Source organism: Microcaecilia unicolor, chromosome 13 (assembly GCF_901765095.1).
Source record: "Microcaecilia unicolor chromosome 13, aMicUni1.1, whole genome shotgun sequence".
In the NCBI taxonomy this organism is placed as follows: Eukaryota; Metazoa; Chordata; class Amphibia; order Gymnophiona; family Siphonopidae; genus Microcaecilia; species Microcaecilia unicolor.
This window is the reverse complement of record NC_044043.1, coordinates 31601479-31621599: the sequence shown is the minus strand read 5'-3', so window position 1 is coordinate 31621599 and position 20121 is coordinate 31601479. Positions and strand designations below refer to the sequence as shown.

Here is a 20121-nt window from a genome sequence, read left to right as displayed (position 1 = left end):
TGTTTCTGAAATAAGAAAATATTTAAAAAATTCTAAGTAAGTAATTCTTTTTCCAAACCCATGATGAAAAGGGAGCAGAAAAACAACATGTATTACTACATCCAAACAGATGCCTAATTATTAAAAGAGCTCATCTTATTTAGAGACACTACCCCTGGACTGTTGAAGAATTCAGACCCGAGATTTTCTCCACTTAGATTATAAAACTCATGTTCGACACAAGCTGCAAAGAGCAGGTGGAAAAGCATATAAAATCTGTGATCAAAACACAAAAATGAATGAAAACCTAGGAATAACCAAAAAAGGACTTATACAAAAAGTGAGTAAATTGACATTCTGAGTAGCTACATCAGACTTTTTCCCTGCACATCAGTTTCAGGTAAATATTAAAAAGCAATGTTTCAAAAGTATATGCCTACAACAAGTTGCTAAGAACTATGCAGGAAGTAGGCAAAGTGCTCCGGGAAAAAAAAAACTTTTCCCCAAAAGACTCCAATATCCAAAATATCCAAGCTTCTCTTCCCAGGGGCACTGAGGAAACTGAGTCTTGGAAACTTTAGCTCTATTGAGAGAGGATCTGACCACCATGGAATGGTGAGGAAGTTGCTGCTTCATGAAACCAGGGGCTTCTACACTGTATACACAGGAGCTGACCTTCTTGTTAATAGGTATTACAGAGTTGGATGTCTCCCACATTGTCATCTGCATATTCTTCAGGGTTCTGTGAACAAGCAATGCCACAGCCTCCTGAGAGGGGAAGGGGGGGGGGGGGGAAGAGATGTCCAGTATTGATGCCCTGGATTCCTCCTCTGTCTCTAACTTAAACAGAACAGCAGCAGCCATTTCCCTCACAAAATCAATGAATGAGAGCTCCTTTAGGGGGGATTTTTCATCTCACATATGGGGAGATGGATCTGATGGCAAGCCAGTTGGACCATCTTCAGAGAAAACATCTGGTGGATATTTAGAGTCCCAGGAGCGCTGTCAGGCCCTCAAATATACTCCAGAGAAAAGTCCAACACTCTGCCTGCCTCAGTCTACTGACATCACATTAAGGCCTTGGGCATGCACATCCAGACACAGAGTCTCAAATATCTCAGAGAAGTCTCTTTCCCCAATGCTCTGGAGATTGAAAGCAGACTCTGAGGCCATTTGAGGTCTCAGTGTCTATGACCCTCCTGCAAGCAGTATATGAATCTCAAGACTAACTGGATGTCTCTCTGCATAGAGATTGACAGTGTCAAAGCTACAGAACTGGGCTGAGCAATGCAGTGTTTCATCCACTGATCAAATATCCTCCTCAACTGATTCTCAAAAGCTGCCATCAATAAAGGCAAAGAGAAAGCAGTAGAAGTGGTCACATCCTTGTAAGTCACCTAAGTAGTGTAAGAAGCCTGTTCTCAGGCTCTTGGAGGATGTTGTACCCTATCCAATACTGAAGAGGATGAGTGTCCTTATGCCAAGTGCACTGGTAATCTTAGTGCCTCAGTGTTCTTGACATAAAGCTCCAATAAGATACATTGTAAATGCAACCAACCTGAGCCTGGTGTTCAGTATCACAAGTCTTCAGCATCAATGAAATTGAGGTCAAATCCTTCCTCTTCTGCAAGAAGCATTCAGATGATTATTGGTCCCAATGGTCTCTATTAATGTTCAATGTCAAGTATGAATGGTGCTCTCTTGCTGCCAGCACATTCCCATTCTCTGATGCAGTTCCAGGACCCATGGAGACTGATGCTTCAATGCCAAAGTCAATGAACCATACTTCTCAGCACCAAAAATACATTCACACTGCGTCTTGTGACCACAAAGACCTCTCTTGGCTGGCCTTAAGCAAAGTCAGAAATGACCCAGTGATCATCTGCAGCTTACCTGCAGGTAGTTTCTAATCATTCAGAGATTAAACTGAAGTTCACTGGGGAGGCTACAGGCCCATTGACTTTCTCTTTTAAAATGTCTTACATGGGAGCAGCTGCAGGTACAAATTCCCTGACAGGAACTATGGGCAGGGAATTAAATATACAAATTCCGATATACACTTTGCCGAATGCCTCGAGCACTGCCCTACGCCTTCCATCACACCAGGGGAGGAGGACCAATTTCAAAAGGGGCTTTCTCCCTGGTTATATAGAAACTGGCTCCCTTAATGATCCAAAAATGAATGAAATATGGGAGGCTAGACAGAAGTGAAAAAAAAAAACCCAACAATTACAGGTGCGACCTCTTCAGTGAACTTGATATATTTTTTTCTCAAATGTATCACAATAGTCTAATAAAAAAGGGTTTCACCTTTATTTTTGTGTAACTAAGGCAAAAGATTAAATTATATTTCAAAGAAAGTACTAGAAAATATCTCTAGACAGAAGTAAAATTCTTCAAAGCAGCATCACCAAGTATCTTCCCTATTCCACTATTTTATCCATTGACTCTAGTCCTCTGTTAACATTTTTTGTTTATTATTTATTTTGTTAGCTGGCATGGAGTGAGAACAATTAAACATGTCAGAGACTACTCAACTACTCAAAATTTCATGAGTAACTGAGAATTCCCCTACCCTAATATAAGAAGGCAATTTTATTACAGGGCACCTAGTTTAAGAGGGCAAGTAGCTGCCCAGTCAGCTGCCATTTTAAAATGCTAGCAGGAGAAAAATCACATCTACATTGCAAGTGTGGACACTTTACACCTGCTCTCAAATAGGTGAGAATGCCCATGCCTAGATTATTCAAGCAAGCACACAGATAATTATTTTAGGATTTCTGTATAACACTTGCAAACTCCGCCCACATTCCACTCAAACTGCACCCCGTACAAGCCTACCAGCAAACAATGCACCATCATGTCATGGTGCATACTTTACAATAGTCAGTATTTTGTAAGAGCTCATTTACGTGTGTAAATCAGTATTTTATGTGAAAAATGGTTTATAAAATTATTCTCAGATTGTAATTCTACGAATGAGCACGTTGATGCTACACACTAACAGCTTATTTTATAACAGCATCTAGCACAACCCAGTATCGGCATGCCTTATATTTACGAGCCTGCAGTTACACCATCTAGAGACCTAGTGTAATTGTGAGTGCCTAAATGCAACAGCGACATGCATAACTTACAGTATTCTGTAAGTTGCATTTGTAAGTGGGAGCCCCGTCCATGTCCCGCTCATGCTCTGCCCATGTGTGGTCCCTCCATTTGCATTTACACAATATGCCATTTACATGCGCCATTACAGAATAGCTGCTGGCATATTTGTGGGCATACCTACACGTGTAAGTCACAGCGATCAGGCATACCAGATGAATGGTAAAAGAATTGCCTAGTGACTGTAAGACTTCCCTAAAACAAATCAATCTTGTGACCATCTGGCACTATTCGAACTCTACTATTGATTGGTTGTATATCGGTTATATGTTTAGTAGATTAATGCCACCACAATTTTGACAGTGTATCCTAGAAATAAGCAGTAGATTTTGCCACATGACCATTAGCTCTGTGTACCCTTGAACAAATGATTCTACCATCCTGGAGGCTCAGATCACCTAAATGTAAATTGGGTAGCCTTCTTTAGATGGTGCGTGCGTCAGCAATGAAATCAGCTGCTGCATTCCTCTGAGGGTGTCTGTATATGTCTCTCCAAAAAGTGTTCTGACTGTACAGCACTTGCAGACAAAACATAAATGTTAAGCTACCTTGATCAAATCTTTTTATTCACATCTTCTGCATTATTGAGGACTGACTAACTAGGATTTTAATATTCTGTTTTTGGTTTGTTTGTTTTTTTTTTTTAATTTAAGGGAGCTGAAACCAGACACAAAGCAATGTTCAATTTTATCAACTTTAAGTGCAGTAGCTAATGAAAAGTTAGAAGCAGAACTAATGTAGCCTGTCGGAGGGGGAGGTATTCTTGGAGGCAGGATGGGATGGGATTTTGAAATAAAGGCATGCTTTTCAAAGCGTTTTTCCCTCAGAAAAGGTATCCATAAAATTAAGCAGATATAAATGTGTACAATTTTCAAAGTCAAAGTACAAGCATCTTTTCACTAGGAAAATCAGCAAAGTCTGTGGGTGATAAAGTACACATGTACATTTCACTTCTGTAGGTATTTACATTCCCAGTAAGGAGGAATGCAATATTACTTACTCTTCTTTAGCCCACCAGGAACAATGAGTAGGGGGGCCAAAGAAACAAAACATGAGGGACCGTTATACAAGGTAGCCAGAAAAAAAGAATAATTGTTAGAAACCTAAACCCCACTCTACTTTATCAGTGAAAAATCAGACATGATCAGCTTCACAGAACAGATCCTCTTCCCCATAATTCTACCATACCCTGTAATGCAAGAAAAAAACATAACTGGGAGGGCTCAGAAATATGCAAGTGATATCATTCAGCTTTAACAAGTACTTGAGACAAAGATCATTTTCTTAAAACACACCAAATCAGCACAGATAACTGCTCACATACATCTCATGGCAGGGTTTGATTAAATGGGAACGGTTTTCTAAACAGAATGAGAGAAGCATGCTGAATTTTAAAGAAAAATCTAATTTCTGCAGTAAATGAGGTATGGAATAGCCTCAAGAGTACAACAATTCTCTTAACAATGCAGAAAAAAATAAACAGTGTACAGCAAAATTGAACTTTCACTTTTTTTATTTAACCCTATATCTTCCATCTGCTCTGGGAAACACTCAGAAACCTTTATCAGCCTCCAGATCAACACCATCATTCAAAGGGCTGGCGCAACCATTAACAAGACTAGGCAACTGCCTAGAGTGCCAACAGCAGCAGCACCTTCCAGAGAGGCAGGGCAGGGGGTGGAGGATAGCAAATAGCAACTGAAGTTGAAGCAAAATAATAGGTTTTGCCTGTCACATTAACTCAAAGAGAAAGAAACAAAAAAGCACCATTAACTCGAAAACTATACTTCAAACAGGAATTTACCCTGAGAAAAGGCTTTTGGAATTTGCCCTCTTGGGGGTAATTTTATAATAGGTTGCCTATTTGAGTAGTCAAAGAGGCATTAATTTTTAGGAATGGACAGTCACTTCAAGCGACTATTATTCACCAATAAGAGTGTGCACTAATCAGCTGGATTCTATAAATGGCACTCAAAAGTGGATGCCGGAAAATATCGTCACTAAGCGCTATTCTATAAAGGTAAAAAGCTGGCAAATTGGGCAACATTATAATAATGATAGCCTAAAGCTTTTGGGAGTTACAATGGACCGTAATCTCACACTAAAAAGCCAAGTAAAAAATATAACAAAAGAAGTGTTCCACGTGGAAACTCAAAAGAATTAAACCTTTCTTCCCAAGGGATATATTCTGTAGCCTGGTACAATCAATAGTGTTAAGCCACTTTCGCAGGATGTAAAGAACAAATTATTAAGAAATTCCAGACTGCCCAAAACACTGCAGCTAGACTCATATTTGGAAAAGCTAAATACGAAAGCGCCAAACCCCTAAGAGAAAGGCTACACTGGCTCCCACTGAAAGAACGAACTGCGTTCAAAATCTGTACCCTGGTTTTATTTATTTATTTATTGTATTTGTACCCCACATTTTCCCACCTTTTTGCAGGCTCAATGTGGCTTACAGAGTATGGAAATGAGAACGTCATTACATGATTTAAGAAAACAGTCGATCATAAGCTGAGGTGAAAGAGGAAATTTAGGTAGAAGGTGTTAGGTAAGGTCGTGTGAGAGGTGTTTTGGTGTACCTGGGTGGTTTAAGGAATGATTTGTTTCATTGAGGGTGACTTTTGTAGGCTCTGTTGAAGAGATGTGTTTTCAAAGCTTTGCGAAAGCTGGTTAGGTTGGTCATGGTTTTTAGGGCCATGGGTAGTGCGTTCCAAAACTGTGTACTTTTGTACGCAAAGGTAGTAGCATAAGCCTGTTTGTATTTCATTCCTTTACAGCTGGGGAAGCTCAGATTGAGGAATCTGCGGGCCAATCTTTTGGCATTCCTGGGCGGTAAGTCCACTAGGTTTAACATATAGAGTGGGGCATCTGCGTGAATGATTTTGTGTACAGTCATGCAGATCTTGAACTCAATTCGTTCCTTGAGCGGGAGCCAGTGCAGTTTCTCTCTGAGGGGTTTCGCACTTTTGTATTTAGGTGTTCCAAAAATGAGTCTGGCTGCAGTATTCTGGGCTGTTTGGAGTTTTTTGATGGTCTGTTCTTTGCAGCCTGCGTACAGAGCGTTACAGTAGTCCAAGTGGTTTATTACCAATGACTGTACTAGGGTGCGGAAGATGTTTCTTGGGAAAAAAGGTTTTATTCTTTTGAGTTTCCACATCGATTGGAACATTTTTTTCGTCGTATTCTTCGTGTGGGTGTCGAGAGTGAGGTTTCGATCAATAGTGACTCCTAGGATTTTCAGATTTTCTGAGATAGGAAGTGTGCAGTAGGGTGTAGTTATTGTGGGGTAGTTGTTTGTATTGTATTGGGAGGTGAGAACTAGACACTGAGTTTTTTCTGCGTTGAGTTTTAACTTGAATGAGTCCGCCCAAGAGTGCATGGTCTGGAAGCTCTGGTTGATCTCGTTGGTTATTTCGTTTAAGTCACTTTTGAATGGGATATGGATTGTAACGTCATCGGCATATATGTAAGGGGTTGAGGTTTTGATTGGCTAGGAGTTTGGCTAATGCTAGCATCATTAGGTTGAAGATAGTTGGTGAGAGGGGGGATCCTTGAGGAACTCCACATTCTGGTCTCCAAGGTGGCGATCTGTCCGTGTTCGTTATTACTTGGTAGGATCTGGTGGTGAGGAATCCTTCAAACCATTTGAGAACTGGGCCTCCGATTCCGAAGTACTCTAGTAGGTGTAATATAGTATTTCATGATCCACCATGTCGAAGGCACTAGACATGTCGAATTGTAGTACGAGTATGTTCTTGCCGGTTGTGATCGTTTTTTTGAATGTGTTCATTGCCGACACTAGTACAGTTTCAGTACTATGATTTGATCAAAATCCTGATTGAGACTCATGTTGAATTGAGTGTTTGGTCAGGTATTCCGCGAGTTGTTTCATCACTATGCCTTCCATCAATTTTGTTGTGAGTGGGATAGAAGCGACTGGTCGGTAGTTGGTTAAGTCCATTGTGCTTTTCTTGGCATCTTTAGGCATAAAATCATTCATGGTGAGGCCCCGACATATAGGTCAGACCTCATAGACTTACCAAGCAGGAACACAATAAGATCATCACGCACATTCTTGAACCTCCACTACTACATGCATCTTGCTTTTCCTACATCAGCACGCAACTGTGGAATGCACTACCAATGGTCCTGAAAACAACACACGACTTAGCAACCTTCCGGAAGTTACTAAAGACCTACCTGTTCAAGAAGACTTACCAGAATGAGCCATCATAAATGACCTAAATTCAAAACTCCAGCAGAACCAGTTAAATCTGAACTCTCTACACCCAACTGTTTCAATCAATTTGTTACCAATGAACATTAACACATTACCCCCTTATCTTTATGCCTGAAATGACTGTTTATCCAAATTACTTTATAATTTACTCTCCACACCTGACTACTTCAATCAATTTGTTATTAATGAACATTAACGCATCACCCCCTCATCTCTTATGCCTAAAATGAACTGTTTATCTAAATTACTTTATAATTTACTTAAATATCTATGATCTTTAATGTAACACAACCTTGTATTTCTCATTCCGGAAATGGCGATCGCCATTACGGCATAATGTAAGCCACATTGAGCCTGCAAAAGGTGGGAAAATGTGGGATACAAATGCAACAAATAAATAATGAGTGATTTCAATTGCCCCAATATTGACTGGATAAATGTTGGAACAAGGAGCACTAGGGAGGTAAAATTCTTAGATGTAATAAATGACTGTTTCTTGGAGCAACTAGTCCAAGAATCAACAAGAGGGGGAGCTATTTTAGATCTAGTCCTTAGTGGAATGCACGGCATGGTACGAGAGGTAACGGTGTTGGATCCGCTGGGAAACAGTGATCGTAACATGACAAAATTTGAGCTGATATCGGGAGTGAAATCATTATAGAAACCTACTGAAGAAACAATTAATTTTCAAAAGGGTGACTATGAGAAAATGGTTAAGAAGATCAGCCACAAAGGTTAGGACTTTAAAGCAGGCATGGACATTGTTTAAAAATACCATCGTGGAAGCCCAAACAAGATGTATTTCACATATTAACAAAGGCAGAAAGAAGAGTAAACGACAGCCTGCATGGTTAAAAGGTGACGTGAAAGAGGCTATTAGAGCCAAAAGAGCATCTTACAAAGAATGGAAAAAGGATCCAAATGAAGAAAATAAGAAGCAGCATAGGCACTGTCAGGCTAGATGCAAAGCATTGATAAAGAAGGCTAAAAGAGAATATGAAGAAAAATTTGCCATGGAGACAAAAACATATATTAACTGTAAGGGAATGCGTGGGATCATTACATCATGAAGAAGCAAAAGGGGAACTCAAGGAGGACAAGGCCACAGCGGAGAGACTGAATTAATTCTTTGCTTCGGTTTTTACAGAAGAAGATGTAAGAGATGTACCTGTATCAGAATTGATTTTCAAGGGTGATGATGCAGAGGAACTAAAAGAAATCTTTGTGAACCTGGAAGATGTACTGAGCCAAATCAACAAGTTTAAGAGTAATAAACCACCTGGATTGGATGGTATACACTCCAGGGTGCTGAAAGAAATCAAACATGAAAGTGCTAATCTCTTGTTAGTGATCTGTCGTTAAAATCATCCATAGTACCTGAAGATTGGAGGGTGGCCAATGTAATGCAGATTTTTTTTAAGGGTTCCAGGGGTGATCCGGGAAATTACAGACCGGTAAGCCTGATTTCAGTGCCAGGCAAAATAGTGGAAAATATTATAAAGAAAAAAAATTACATAACATGTAAACAAACATGGTTTAATGGACAGAGTCAGCATGAGTTAAACCAAGAGAAGTCTGGCCTCACCAATCTCCTTCACACATCCATAAAGATTCCACGCTGCTATCTGTTTTGTGCAGAATGTTTACTTTGACTCAATTCCCTCTTTAACATATAGCACAATCCCTCCTCCAATATGATCGGGGGGGGGGGGGGGGGGGCTGAAATTTCCAGAACCAGAGCCACAGGTGAAGGAACAGTGGGGGGGGGGGGGGGGGGGGGGGGGGGGAAGAGAGGAAATCTGACACTGTCCAGAACCAGAGCTATGTGAGGGATTTAACAACTTTGAATAACTTTGTGTCGTCACCAAATTTAATTACCTCACTAGTTATTCCCATCTCTGGATTATTTATAAATATGTTAAAAAGCAGCGGTCCCAGCACAGACCCCTGGGGAACCCCACAATCTACTCCTCTCCATTGAGATTACTGACCATTTAACCCTACTCTCTGTTTTGTGTATTTAATCCATGTTAGCTTTGTCTCATTAATCTATGCTTACGTATATGCTCTGTAATTTTGTTCTTTAGGTTAAACTGTTTTTATTAATTTTTAGTATATAATGACAAAGTGGACAGCCAACAGGAGAATAAAAGAAAATCATAAGGAAAAACACTGGCAAAGCATGGAGAGAGCTGGGTTTCTTCTGACTCTATCATGAGAACACAGAGACTAAGATACAATATACCCTATCCCCCCTTCCATTCACCCCCTCCCCAGGTCAAGTTGTTGGTGTGCAAACATATACAGTCGTATGGAGAGTAATCACTAATTCAGGGCCCTGTTTACTAAGCTATGTTATAGGCACATTAACATCTTTAACGCTCGTTAACCATGTATTGTGCCTACAATATCCCTATAGGCACCTAGCTAGAAGGTTGTTAGGCTGTATAGAGAGAGGTGTGACCAGCAGAAGAAAGGGGGTGTTGATGCCCCTGTATAAGTTGTTGGTGAGGCCCCACCTGGAGTATTGTGTTCAGTTTTGGAGGCCGTACCTTGCTAAGGATGTAAAAAGAATTGAAGCGGTGCAAAGAAAAGCTACGAAAATGGTATGGGATTTGCGCTACAAGACGAATAAGGAGAGACTTGCTTACCTGAATATGTATACCCTGGAGGAAAAGAGAAACAGGGGTGATATGATACAGACGTTCAAATATTTGAAAGGTATTAATCCGCAAACAAACCTTTTCCGGAGATGTGAAGGCAGTAGAACAAGAGGACATGAAATGAGATTGAAGGGGGGCAGACTCAAGAAAAATGTCAGGAAGTATTTTTTCACGGAGAGAGTAGTGGATGCTTGGAATGCCCTCCTGCGGGAGGTGGTGGAGATGAAAATGGTAACGGAATTCAAAAATGCGTGGGATAAACATAAGGAATCCTGTTCAGAAGGAATGGATCCTCAGGAGCTTAGCCGAGATTGGGTGGCAGAGCCGGTAGTGGGAGGCGGGGATAGTGCTGGGCAGATTTATACGGTCTGTGCCAGAGCCGGTGGTGGGAGGCGGGCTTGGTGGTTGGGAGGCGGGGATAGTGCTGGACAGACTTATACGGTCTGTGCCAGAGCCGGTGGTGGGAGGCGGGGATAGTGCTGGGCAGACTTATACGGTCTGTGCCAGAGCCGGTGGTGGGAGGCGGGGCTGGTGGTTGGGGGGCGGGGATAGTGCTGGGCAGACTTATATGGTCTGTGTCCTGAAAGGGACAGGTACAAATCAAGGTAAGGTGTACACAAAAAGTGGCACATATGAGTTTATCTTGTTGGGCAGACTGGATGGACCGTGCAGGTCTTTTTCTGCCGTCATCTACTATGTTACTATCATTGCAATATAATTTGTACCCTGATAATGCTGTGTCCCATTGATTGTCCTCCTTCCACCAGGTCTCAGAAATTCCTATTATATCTACCTCTTATTTTGTGCTATATACTCTCCCATCTTATTTTTTAGGCTTGTAGCATTTGTATACAGAGACTTCAAATTGTGTTTTTTTTTTCCCCTGCATCTACAAGCTGCTTAGAAGTTGACAGGGAAAATTTGCTTCCTTTACTCTGTTCTCCCCTTAAACATTCATGGCTTTGTTTTATCCATTGCTGAAACTTCTGTACTGGGATTCCCTAAATGTTCTGTTTTAATAGTATCCTTCAAGGATACCCTACTCCAAATCATATGCTCCTGAGCTAGCTGGAGAGAAGTCTAACAGGGCAGTGCCGGTAAGTTTGCGTTGTCTTTCCACCCAAACCCACTTCTCGTCTCCCTCCACTCTCTCAGTTGATAACACCCTCATCCTCGTCTCATCTGCCCGCAACCTTGGAGTCATCTTCGACTCCTCCCTCTCCTTCTCTGCGCATATCCAGCAGATAGCCAAGAGCTGTCACTTCTTTCTCTATAACATCAGCAAAATTCTCCCTTTCCTATCTCAGCACACCACCCGAACTCTCATCCACTCTCTCATTAACTGTCGCCTTGACTACTGCAACCTACTCCTCACTGGCCTCCCACTTAGCCATCTATCCCCCCTTCAATCCATTCAGAACTCTGCTGCACGTCTTATCTTCCGTCTGGACCGTTATGCTCATATCACCCCTCTCCTCAAATCAGTTCACTGGCTCCCGATCAGGTACCGCATACAGTTCAAGCTTCTCCTACTAACCTACGAATGCACTCGATCTGCAGCCCCTCGTTACCTCTCTACCCTTATCTCCCCTTACGTTCCTACCCATAACCTCTGCTCACAGGACAAATCCCTCCTCTCAGTACCCTTTTCCACCACCGCCAACTCCAGGCTTCGCCCTTTCTGCCTCGCCTTACCCTATGCTTGGAATAAACTCCCCGAGCCCATACGCCAAGCCCCCTCCCTGCCCATCTTCAAATCCTTGCTCAAAGCACACCTCTTCAATGTCGCATTCGACACCTAACCATTATACCTCTACTCAGGAAATCTAGACTGCCCCAACTTGACATTTCATCCTTTAGATTGTAAGCTCCTTTGAGTAGGGACTGTCCTTCTTTGTTAAACTGTACAGCGCTGCGTAACCCTAGTAGCGCTTTAGAAATGTTAAGTAGTAGTAGTATTGTGGCTTCCTATGATGTACCTCTACAATTAATACAAAAAGCCAGAAATGCAAGGATATTCAGATGCATGAAAAATATATATATAAAAAAAATATAAAGAACACTAAAAAGCCATCAGTTTCTTGTTCTTTCTTATACCATAATCTCGACTTGAAAGGGGAACAGATAATTTTAGTTGTTAACCTTATGTTTTCCTATCTTTCACTCAGAAAAGGGAATGCTTTTAGCTATTGTGCAGGCCTTAACAGAAAACATAAGGCACACATGTGACTTATGATGATTTTGTGTGTGATCAAATGTGGCCCATAAAGCCAATCCAGTCTGCCCAATTTCCTTTCTGCTGTAATACTGTACAGACTAGCAAATCATTGGCATTCCCTTAGCAGCTGAGGACTGTCTGTGTTTATCCTACGCATTCTTTAATTCTGTTATTGTTCTTACCTCCATAATCCCATTGAGAAGCAGCTCCATGCATCTATTGCTGTTTCAGGAAGAACAATTCTCTAATGTTACTTCCCAAGTTTACCTATTTTTTTACTTTTGATGCCCATTTCTTATTTTTTTGACTATAACCAGTTAAGTTTCTGTATACCTGCACGTCACTAGGTCTATGACATTGAGATAGGGCATTTGGTTGGCCTCTTTCTTTTTGGCAGGGGTGGGCAACAGAGGTGTTACTTACAGGGCTCTTACCTAATTTCCTGAGGAAACTGTGCATTTGTAACCAGGAAGCTGGAAATTCTGTGTTGGTGCAGCAGTTTTATAAATCTGTTGATTTCTGGGTACATGATTGGCTCTCCTACTAATGACAGAGCACAGTGCTTAACTGACAACCCTTCTTCAAAACGATCTGCCTTCACACCTGGCACACCTGAAAAAAAAAATGGCACCAGATGTAGTAGATTATACCACTGCTAATGGTAGCACTGCATAAGTCTAAAAGCAGTATAAAAATGATAAATAATAGTAGTAGTAGCAGCAGCAGCAGCAAAGGAGGGACAATATGAATGATACTTAACTTTACAACAACTATATTAATCCACAATGCATATTCTTGTACCCAACACAAATTATAAGATTATCCACCGGATTCTATAAAGTTGTGCGCCCAAATTTCCAACTTGCACGCAAGTTGTAGAATAGTGCCAGTTGTATGCCTAACTTAAATTGTTAAATTGGGCACCAATTAGCCTTAAGTACCAATAATTGCCCTTAAGTAGTATTAATTGGTGCTAACTGCACTAATTTGTAGTTACACACATAACTGCACTTAGACACTATTCTATAAATTTAGCACTTAAATGCTATAGCCTGCAACCTGCATCACGTAGCTATAGTTTGGGTTCCTCTTTCCCCCATGCATCACTTTGCACTTGCTCACATTAGTCATCTGCCATTTGGATGCCCAGTTTCCCCGTCTCGTAAAGTCCTCTTGCAATTTTTCATAATCCTCTTGCAACTTTGAATAACTTTGTATCATCAGCAAGCTTAATTACCTCATTAGTTATTCCCATATCTAGATCATTTATAAATATGTTAAAAAGCAGCAGTACCAGCACAGATCCCGGAGGAACCCCACTATGAACCCTCCTCCATTGAGAATACTGACCATTTAACCCTACTCTCTGTTTTCTATTAACCAGTTTTTAATCCACAATAGAACACTACCTCCTATTCCATGACTTTCCAATTTCCTCTGGAGTCTTTCGTTAGGTACTTTGTCAAATGCATTTTGAAAATCCAGGTACACAATATCCACTGGCTCACCTTTATCCACATTTCTTCACTCCTTCAAAGAAATGCAGTAGATTGGTAAGGCAAGATTTCCCTTCACTAAATCCATGTTATCGGCATTACATTGGCCACCTCCAATCTTCCGGTACCATGCTTGATTTTAAAGATAAATTGCATATTACTAACAATAGTTCTGCAAGTTCATTTTTCAATTCTATAAATACTCTGGGACATATACCATCTGGTCCAGTGATTTGTTACTCTTCGGTTTGTCAAATTGCCCCATTACGTATTCCAGGTTTACAGAGATTTGATTCAGTTTCTCTGACTTGTTAGCACTGAATACCATTTCTGGAACTGGTATCTCTCCCACATAATCTTTGGTGAAAACCAAAGCAAAGAATTCATTTAATCTCTCTGCTATGGCCTTGTCTTCCCTTGAGTGCCCTCTTTACCCCTCAGTCATCCAGCCGTCCAACTGATTCCCTTGCCAGCTTCTTGCTTTTAATATACCTAAAAAACATTTTACTATATGTTTTTGCCTCCAACACAATCTTCTTTTCAAAGTCTCTCTTTGCCTTCCTTATCAGCACTTTGCATTTGACTTGCCATTCCTTATGCTGTTTGTTATTATTATCAGTTGTATCCTTCTTCCATATTCTGAAGGATTTTCTTTTAGCTCTAATAGCTTCCTTCATCTCACTTTTTAACCATGCCGGCTGTTGTTTGGTCTTCCTTCCTCCATTTTAATACATGGAATATATTTGGCCTAGGCTTCCGGGATGGTGTTTTTTAACAAAATCCACATCTGATGTAAATTTTTGACCTTTGCAGCTGCTCCTTTAAGTTTTGGGGTGTTTTTTTTTTTTACCATTCTTCTCATTTTATCAAAGTCTCCTTTTTGAAAGTTAAATGCTAATGCATTTGATGTCCTGTGTGTACTTACTCCAGACCTTAATCTGTTTTCATTTACTATGTTACTACATTACAACAGAAATAAGTAGGAGTAACAGTAATAGTAGTACCTTGATGGACTGAGTCCTGGAGAAGCTATATCATGCATAGATAGTTTTTTTCTTTTATAACGTCCTTCCATTAAGAAAAGCCAAAGCAAAAAAAAAAATCTTTTCTGTTTTCTATAGTGAGCAATTAAACAGCTTTCACTATACAACTGCTGATTTTACATTTGAATAATCAATCCTTTTACAGAATGAATTTACTGTGGTACAGAACTTAGTAGGTGTTAGTCCTAAATCCAATGTCACAAGATAATACAGGCCAGATCTAGTGATGTGCATTGGACAGTCTGGCAAAATCAGCTTCAGAAAATCTCACATGCATTCACACATCATTACATAGGTACAAATGTGTGAAAAAGTGACTATATTCACTAAAAGTAGCAGATGCCGGAATTAGGGAGCTGTGCATGAATCAGATCAATAAACTCTATGACTATGGGTAGGATAAATTTACCTTCCCAAGTGGGGGATTCAATGCCATCTCATTTACCCTCCTGTTTACTAAGCAACGCGCTAACGCCGACATAGCCTATTCACTTTGAATGGGCTGTGTCTGCATTGCCACACAGCTTAATAAACAGAAGGGTTAATGAAGCAGGCTCTTGTCGTCTAAAGCTCATGCCTCAATAAATTAGTCAGTCTAAAAGTGGCCACCTGTCTTTGTTATTTTTGCCAATATCATCTCAGTTATCCAATGGGAAAGGGTTATATATTAGAACCTATATGGGTCTTGCATTCCTCTCTCTATGGGCCACTGGAATCTGGGGTGGTACATAGCACAGATTGTATGCTCTTTCACTATTTTTTCTTTGTCTTGTTTTAGGTATGTTCTGATGGTATCTAGGTAATCACATATTACTATCTGCAAGGCCTTTGTGTACTATGGGTCTTTAAGTCTCTATTTCCAAGTTCATTCTTTTTCTTTCAGTTCAAATACACTAATTTCTTAAGGACCCCTTTTACTAAGCTGCAGCAAAAGGGGGCCGGTGCTGGCGTCAGCACGTGTTCTACACGCGTGATAAGGCCCCCTATTACTGTAGCTGTAAAAGGAAAGTCTTGCTTTCCTGCAGGAAATGACCGTGCGGCAAGTAAAGCACTTGCTGTGCGGCCATTTTGGGAGGGGGAGCCCTTAACGCCACCCATTGAGGTGGCGGTAAGGCCTCCCGAATTAACCCCATGGTAACCGGGCAGTATGCGGAACTGCCCAATTACCACCAGGTGCACTCCGGCGCTACAAAAATAAATAAACTTTACAATTACCGTTATCTCAGTGTATTTTTACTCATCTTCCTTTTTTGGTCAGAGTGGCCAACTGCCAAAAAATATCCTACAACATTAATTATAGCACACTAATTCCATTTCATATAATCTTGCAATCCTTTCTCATGTAGACAGAACAGCTGCACAAAAGTAGTACAAAATTAAAATGATCAAATGTTCTTTTCACAATTGCTTTCTATTGCTCTGTAAAAGCCCACAGAAAGGTGGCACATGAAATCCATGCCCCCCCCCCCCCCCCCCACTTACTCCCTTTAGAAAATCATGAAGCAAAAACCATGAAAATAACAGACAGAAACTGTCACAAGCTGGTAAGAGATGGACTGACATCAGTAACAATATGGTCACTTCATATTTTTTTAAGGATTTTACAATAAATCCCAAAACACCAAAACAAAATATGTATATCCTGTGCATAAGCATTTAGTATTTTTCCTTGGTTCTAGGAGGTATAACAATTCCGTTAATATCGTTACTGAAAAAAAAATCAAAAGAGCATTAGATCAAAAAGGTGTATATATGAACTCCTCTAATTGTGAGTGCTTAACAGGATACTTGCATGCTATGAGCAATGTCTTGAGACTCAGCTGCTTTAGATGCCTCTTCCACTTAGGCATTAGTAATGGGAGCAATTTCAAGGGCTCTCTACATATCCTTCCACCAAGATGTTGCTGCTGAGCTGGCTGCAAGGACCCTCTATAGATCCTTTGACCCAGATATTGGTGTGAGAGCAGCTGCAGGGGCCCTCCAAAGATCCTGCATTAGAAGAGAAGTGAGTTTGGAATCGTATAAGTCTGGTCATGCTAGCTGTTGACATGTAGCTCATTCCTTGTACAAAGTACTTGACGGCTCTGTTAGTTTCCTTGGTTGAACTGCTTGTGGCAATCCTTCACAGTCTGCCATCTTCAGAAAAGTTGTTCTTGTTGGGTCGAACCTCAAGTTACATTCCACCACAGCTTCCACTGCAGGAAGAGTTATCGCCAAACCACTAATAATTCAGGACACATCAATGTTCTTATACTGTTTTCACTGGTTCCCAAAATGGGTCTTTCAATTTTCAAATCTCCAAGACTGTCATAAGAGTTGAGGAACAACTGTAGGTTTTCTTGGAAAATGTCATGTGCAATACGCAATCTGTATGTCTGGATCAGATCCAGGTTAACTCACAGCACCTCGTGGCTAAAATGATGAACCACCACAATGTCTACCATTAATGGCAGGAACTCATTACATTGCTAGCGCCCGTTTCACTGCGTTAAGAAACGGGCCTTTTTTTACTAGTTGTTAATAATTATAAGGAACTTGGGTGTTCTACATGCTCCAAGTTCCATATAAATGAAGGTGCTGAAAGCACTGGAGATTCTATACTATAAATAAATGGTTTCAGTACCATTGTCAATGTGCTTTTTATTAATCTGTTGAAACAATTATTATAAACTTAGCCCTCTAGAACAGTCAAACAAGGATTACTGCCACTTCTTTTTTTTCTTTTTAAATAGAAGTGTTTGTAAGGGATGAGGTAGAGAATAAAAGTCATTTGAATGTTTAATACTCATTTTAACGGGAAATACCAGGATAAGCAAATTTCAGTTTTAAATTGCTGGCCTTGCTTACTTTCTTCTGAACCCTGTTTCACAGGGTACATTCACATTACAAGAATATATCCAGTCATCCCCTATCATTAGGGCCAGGTCAAATGCCCTACAATTCTGAAGCACTGGTAGCTAAAATCAAAGTCACCCACTGCAATTTTTATTAGGGAAGAGACTATTACATACCTTAAGGGCACTCTCTCTCTCTGCTTTCCAATAACTTGAGTTTCTAGGTCAATGTATGTCTTTGTCAAGGACTGTGGGGGAGGGAGACAACTATGATCTCAATTAAGTTAATTATTAGGACTCGGGCATATCCTTTTCAGCAACCCAATCAATAAAATATTCAGTCACTGTCTTTGATAACGAAGAGTTATGCTGCATTAAGGTTTGCAATCTTACAATGAAACAGTGTGTGGGTTTGTGTGTGTGGTGACAGATCTCTCCCTTCCCACCCCTCGATAACAACATATCTTCTGCCCCTCCCCCATTTCCATTCATTACAAATAAACCATCAATGTTACCACAGGAGGTCAAATAAATTAATAGGGATAATAACAATTTATACTGAAGAGGAAAATCTACATTTGAATGTGGAGCAGCCAAAGACAAAAAAAAAAGCCCAAAAAACAATAGTTTAAGTAGTTTTCTTTGTGATGATCATTCATAATTCACACTATTTAAAAAGGCTAATAAGTTTCTGTCCTCTCCTTTAAAAATGTTCTGGCAGCCATGTCTGGGCTGGATGACCAGGAAGTTATTTCTGAAGGGCAGTAAGGCCATAGGGAAGGATTAACAAGGGTGAAGGAAGGAAAAATGCTCTTGCTGGTAATACCATCACATAATTATAACTGGGTAAGCAGACACTGAGAAATAAAGAAGTTTATCCAGAATCACACACAAAGCCAATCAGACAGTGAGGAAGAGGAAGCAGCTTGAACGGGATTGCAGAAGTCCCACAAACATTAGATATATGTACATAGACAGACACAGAAATAGACACATCTATACAAATGGAAAGAACCACTTGTTTAGCCAACTGAAAAGTTGTTTGTAAAAATACAGTGAAACTTAACTGGCTGAAAAATAAAACCGCTTAGTTTTGATAAGAAATGTCCCTCTTGTTGTACCACCTGTTCACAGGGATTGCCGGAACTGAAACAGAAAAATAAGTTCCAAAACAGACATAAAGGCTTATGTTCATCGTCCATCTGCTTTGAGTTAGTCTCCTAACTGGAAGGAGGACTGCTGTACAATCCGGTCAATAAGGTTATTCATTTATTTCTGAACAGAGGGGCAGAGAGAGAACATAAAGAATGAAAATGAAATTCACTTTTGTGAGCAATTAGGAAAATATAGCTGGTGGGTAAACCAATGGTTTTAATACAATTAACAGCTGTCTTTTTCTCCAATCCTCCTCTACTAAGTAGGTGTCAAAGGAAGGTGCAAAAATAATTGCAAGCTTTTGATGTTGCTTCCATGCATTTTTGATGTCTTCTCTCCATCTTCAGCAGAAAGAACAGCAGATCACCAAATGAAGCTAGGAGATATAAAAGGTTTTAACTGCACCAAGAAATACAATGCCTGATGTGGCCACATTTCACCTACAAAGCTGTTTGATACGGAGATTCTGTATGAAGTTTGGAGGCTAACTGCCTATGATTGCTAGCTCTAGAGGGAAGTGTGCATTTGCCCATCCGCCTTTAGTTATTGCCCCCGAAGTAGCCCTGTAGTTGGAATGTGATCACGATGGGCATTATATTCCTTGGTACAACTAAAGCCTTTTATTTTTCCTATCTTCATTTGGTGGTCTGTTGTTCTTTCTGCTCATGTTTGCATCACAGATCTCCATCTCTGTTTGATCCCGCTCTCTCCATCTTCTAGACGTCTTCCTGTGGTTCTTTCAATCAAAAGTGATATAATTGTCTCTCTCAGTGATAGCAGTATCTAGCTTGAATATTTTTGACTTTTTTAAAGATGTGATACTCTTAAATTCTACAGGAAAGCTAAATTCTCTCTCATTTGGGACTGTATCCCATACTGGGCCTTTCACTATAAGTTTACAAAAAATGGGCAATGGTTACTTTCATTGGCGTATCTGTGTACACCTCATCTGCTAGAGTAGGCATCTATCAAGGAATTAGCCTTGTGATAACTATTTCATAAGTGGCATCCATTCTAAATGAAAGCTTTATAAATGCTAGATTAGCACATATGGAGTCTTATCAGTTCTACCACCTTCTGCTTTGTGCACCTGCATTTACAATGTTTTATGGTGGAGGATGCTCATACCTCACAAATGAGCTCTTCTCTTCCTTACACTCCATGACAGATCATGGAAAACCTCACAATGCAAGGCATAAAAATAGAACATCATCCATTCATCTAACATTTGGATGGAGATTAGAAGTCTTGTGAAGCACAGAGACTGCTAACTATTCATCAACATCTTCTCTCTCCCTCCTCCAGATTTCAACCCCTTCTTCCAC

General features: G+C 40.3%; 1 protein-coding gene across 2 annotated transcripts in view; it reads right to left on the bottom strand.

Annotated features, from left to right (window-relative positions):
- LOC115456489 (S-adenosyl-L-methionine-dependent tRNA 4-demethylwyosine synthase-like) overlaps positions 1–20121 on the bottom strand; it is a 347580-nt gene that overhangs the window by 198261 nt on the left and 129198 nt on the right. For both annotated transcript variants that reach the window (XM_030185600.1, XM_030185602.1), the window contains exon 12: positions 12703–12880. In XM_030185600.1, coding sequence (XP_030041460.1) covers positions 12703–12880 — 178 coding nt within the window. The remainder of the gene's footprint in view (positions 1–12702; positions 12881–20121) is intronic.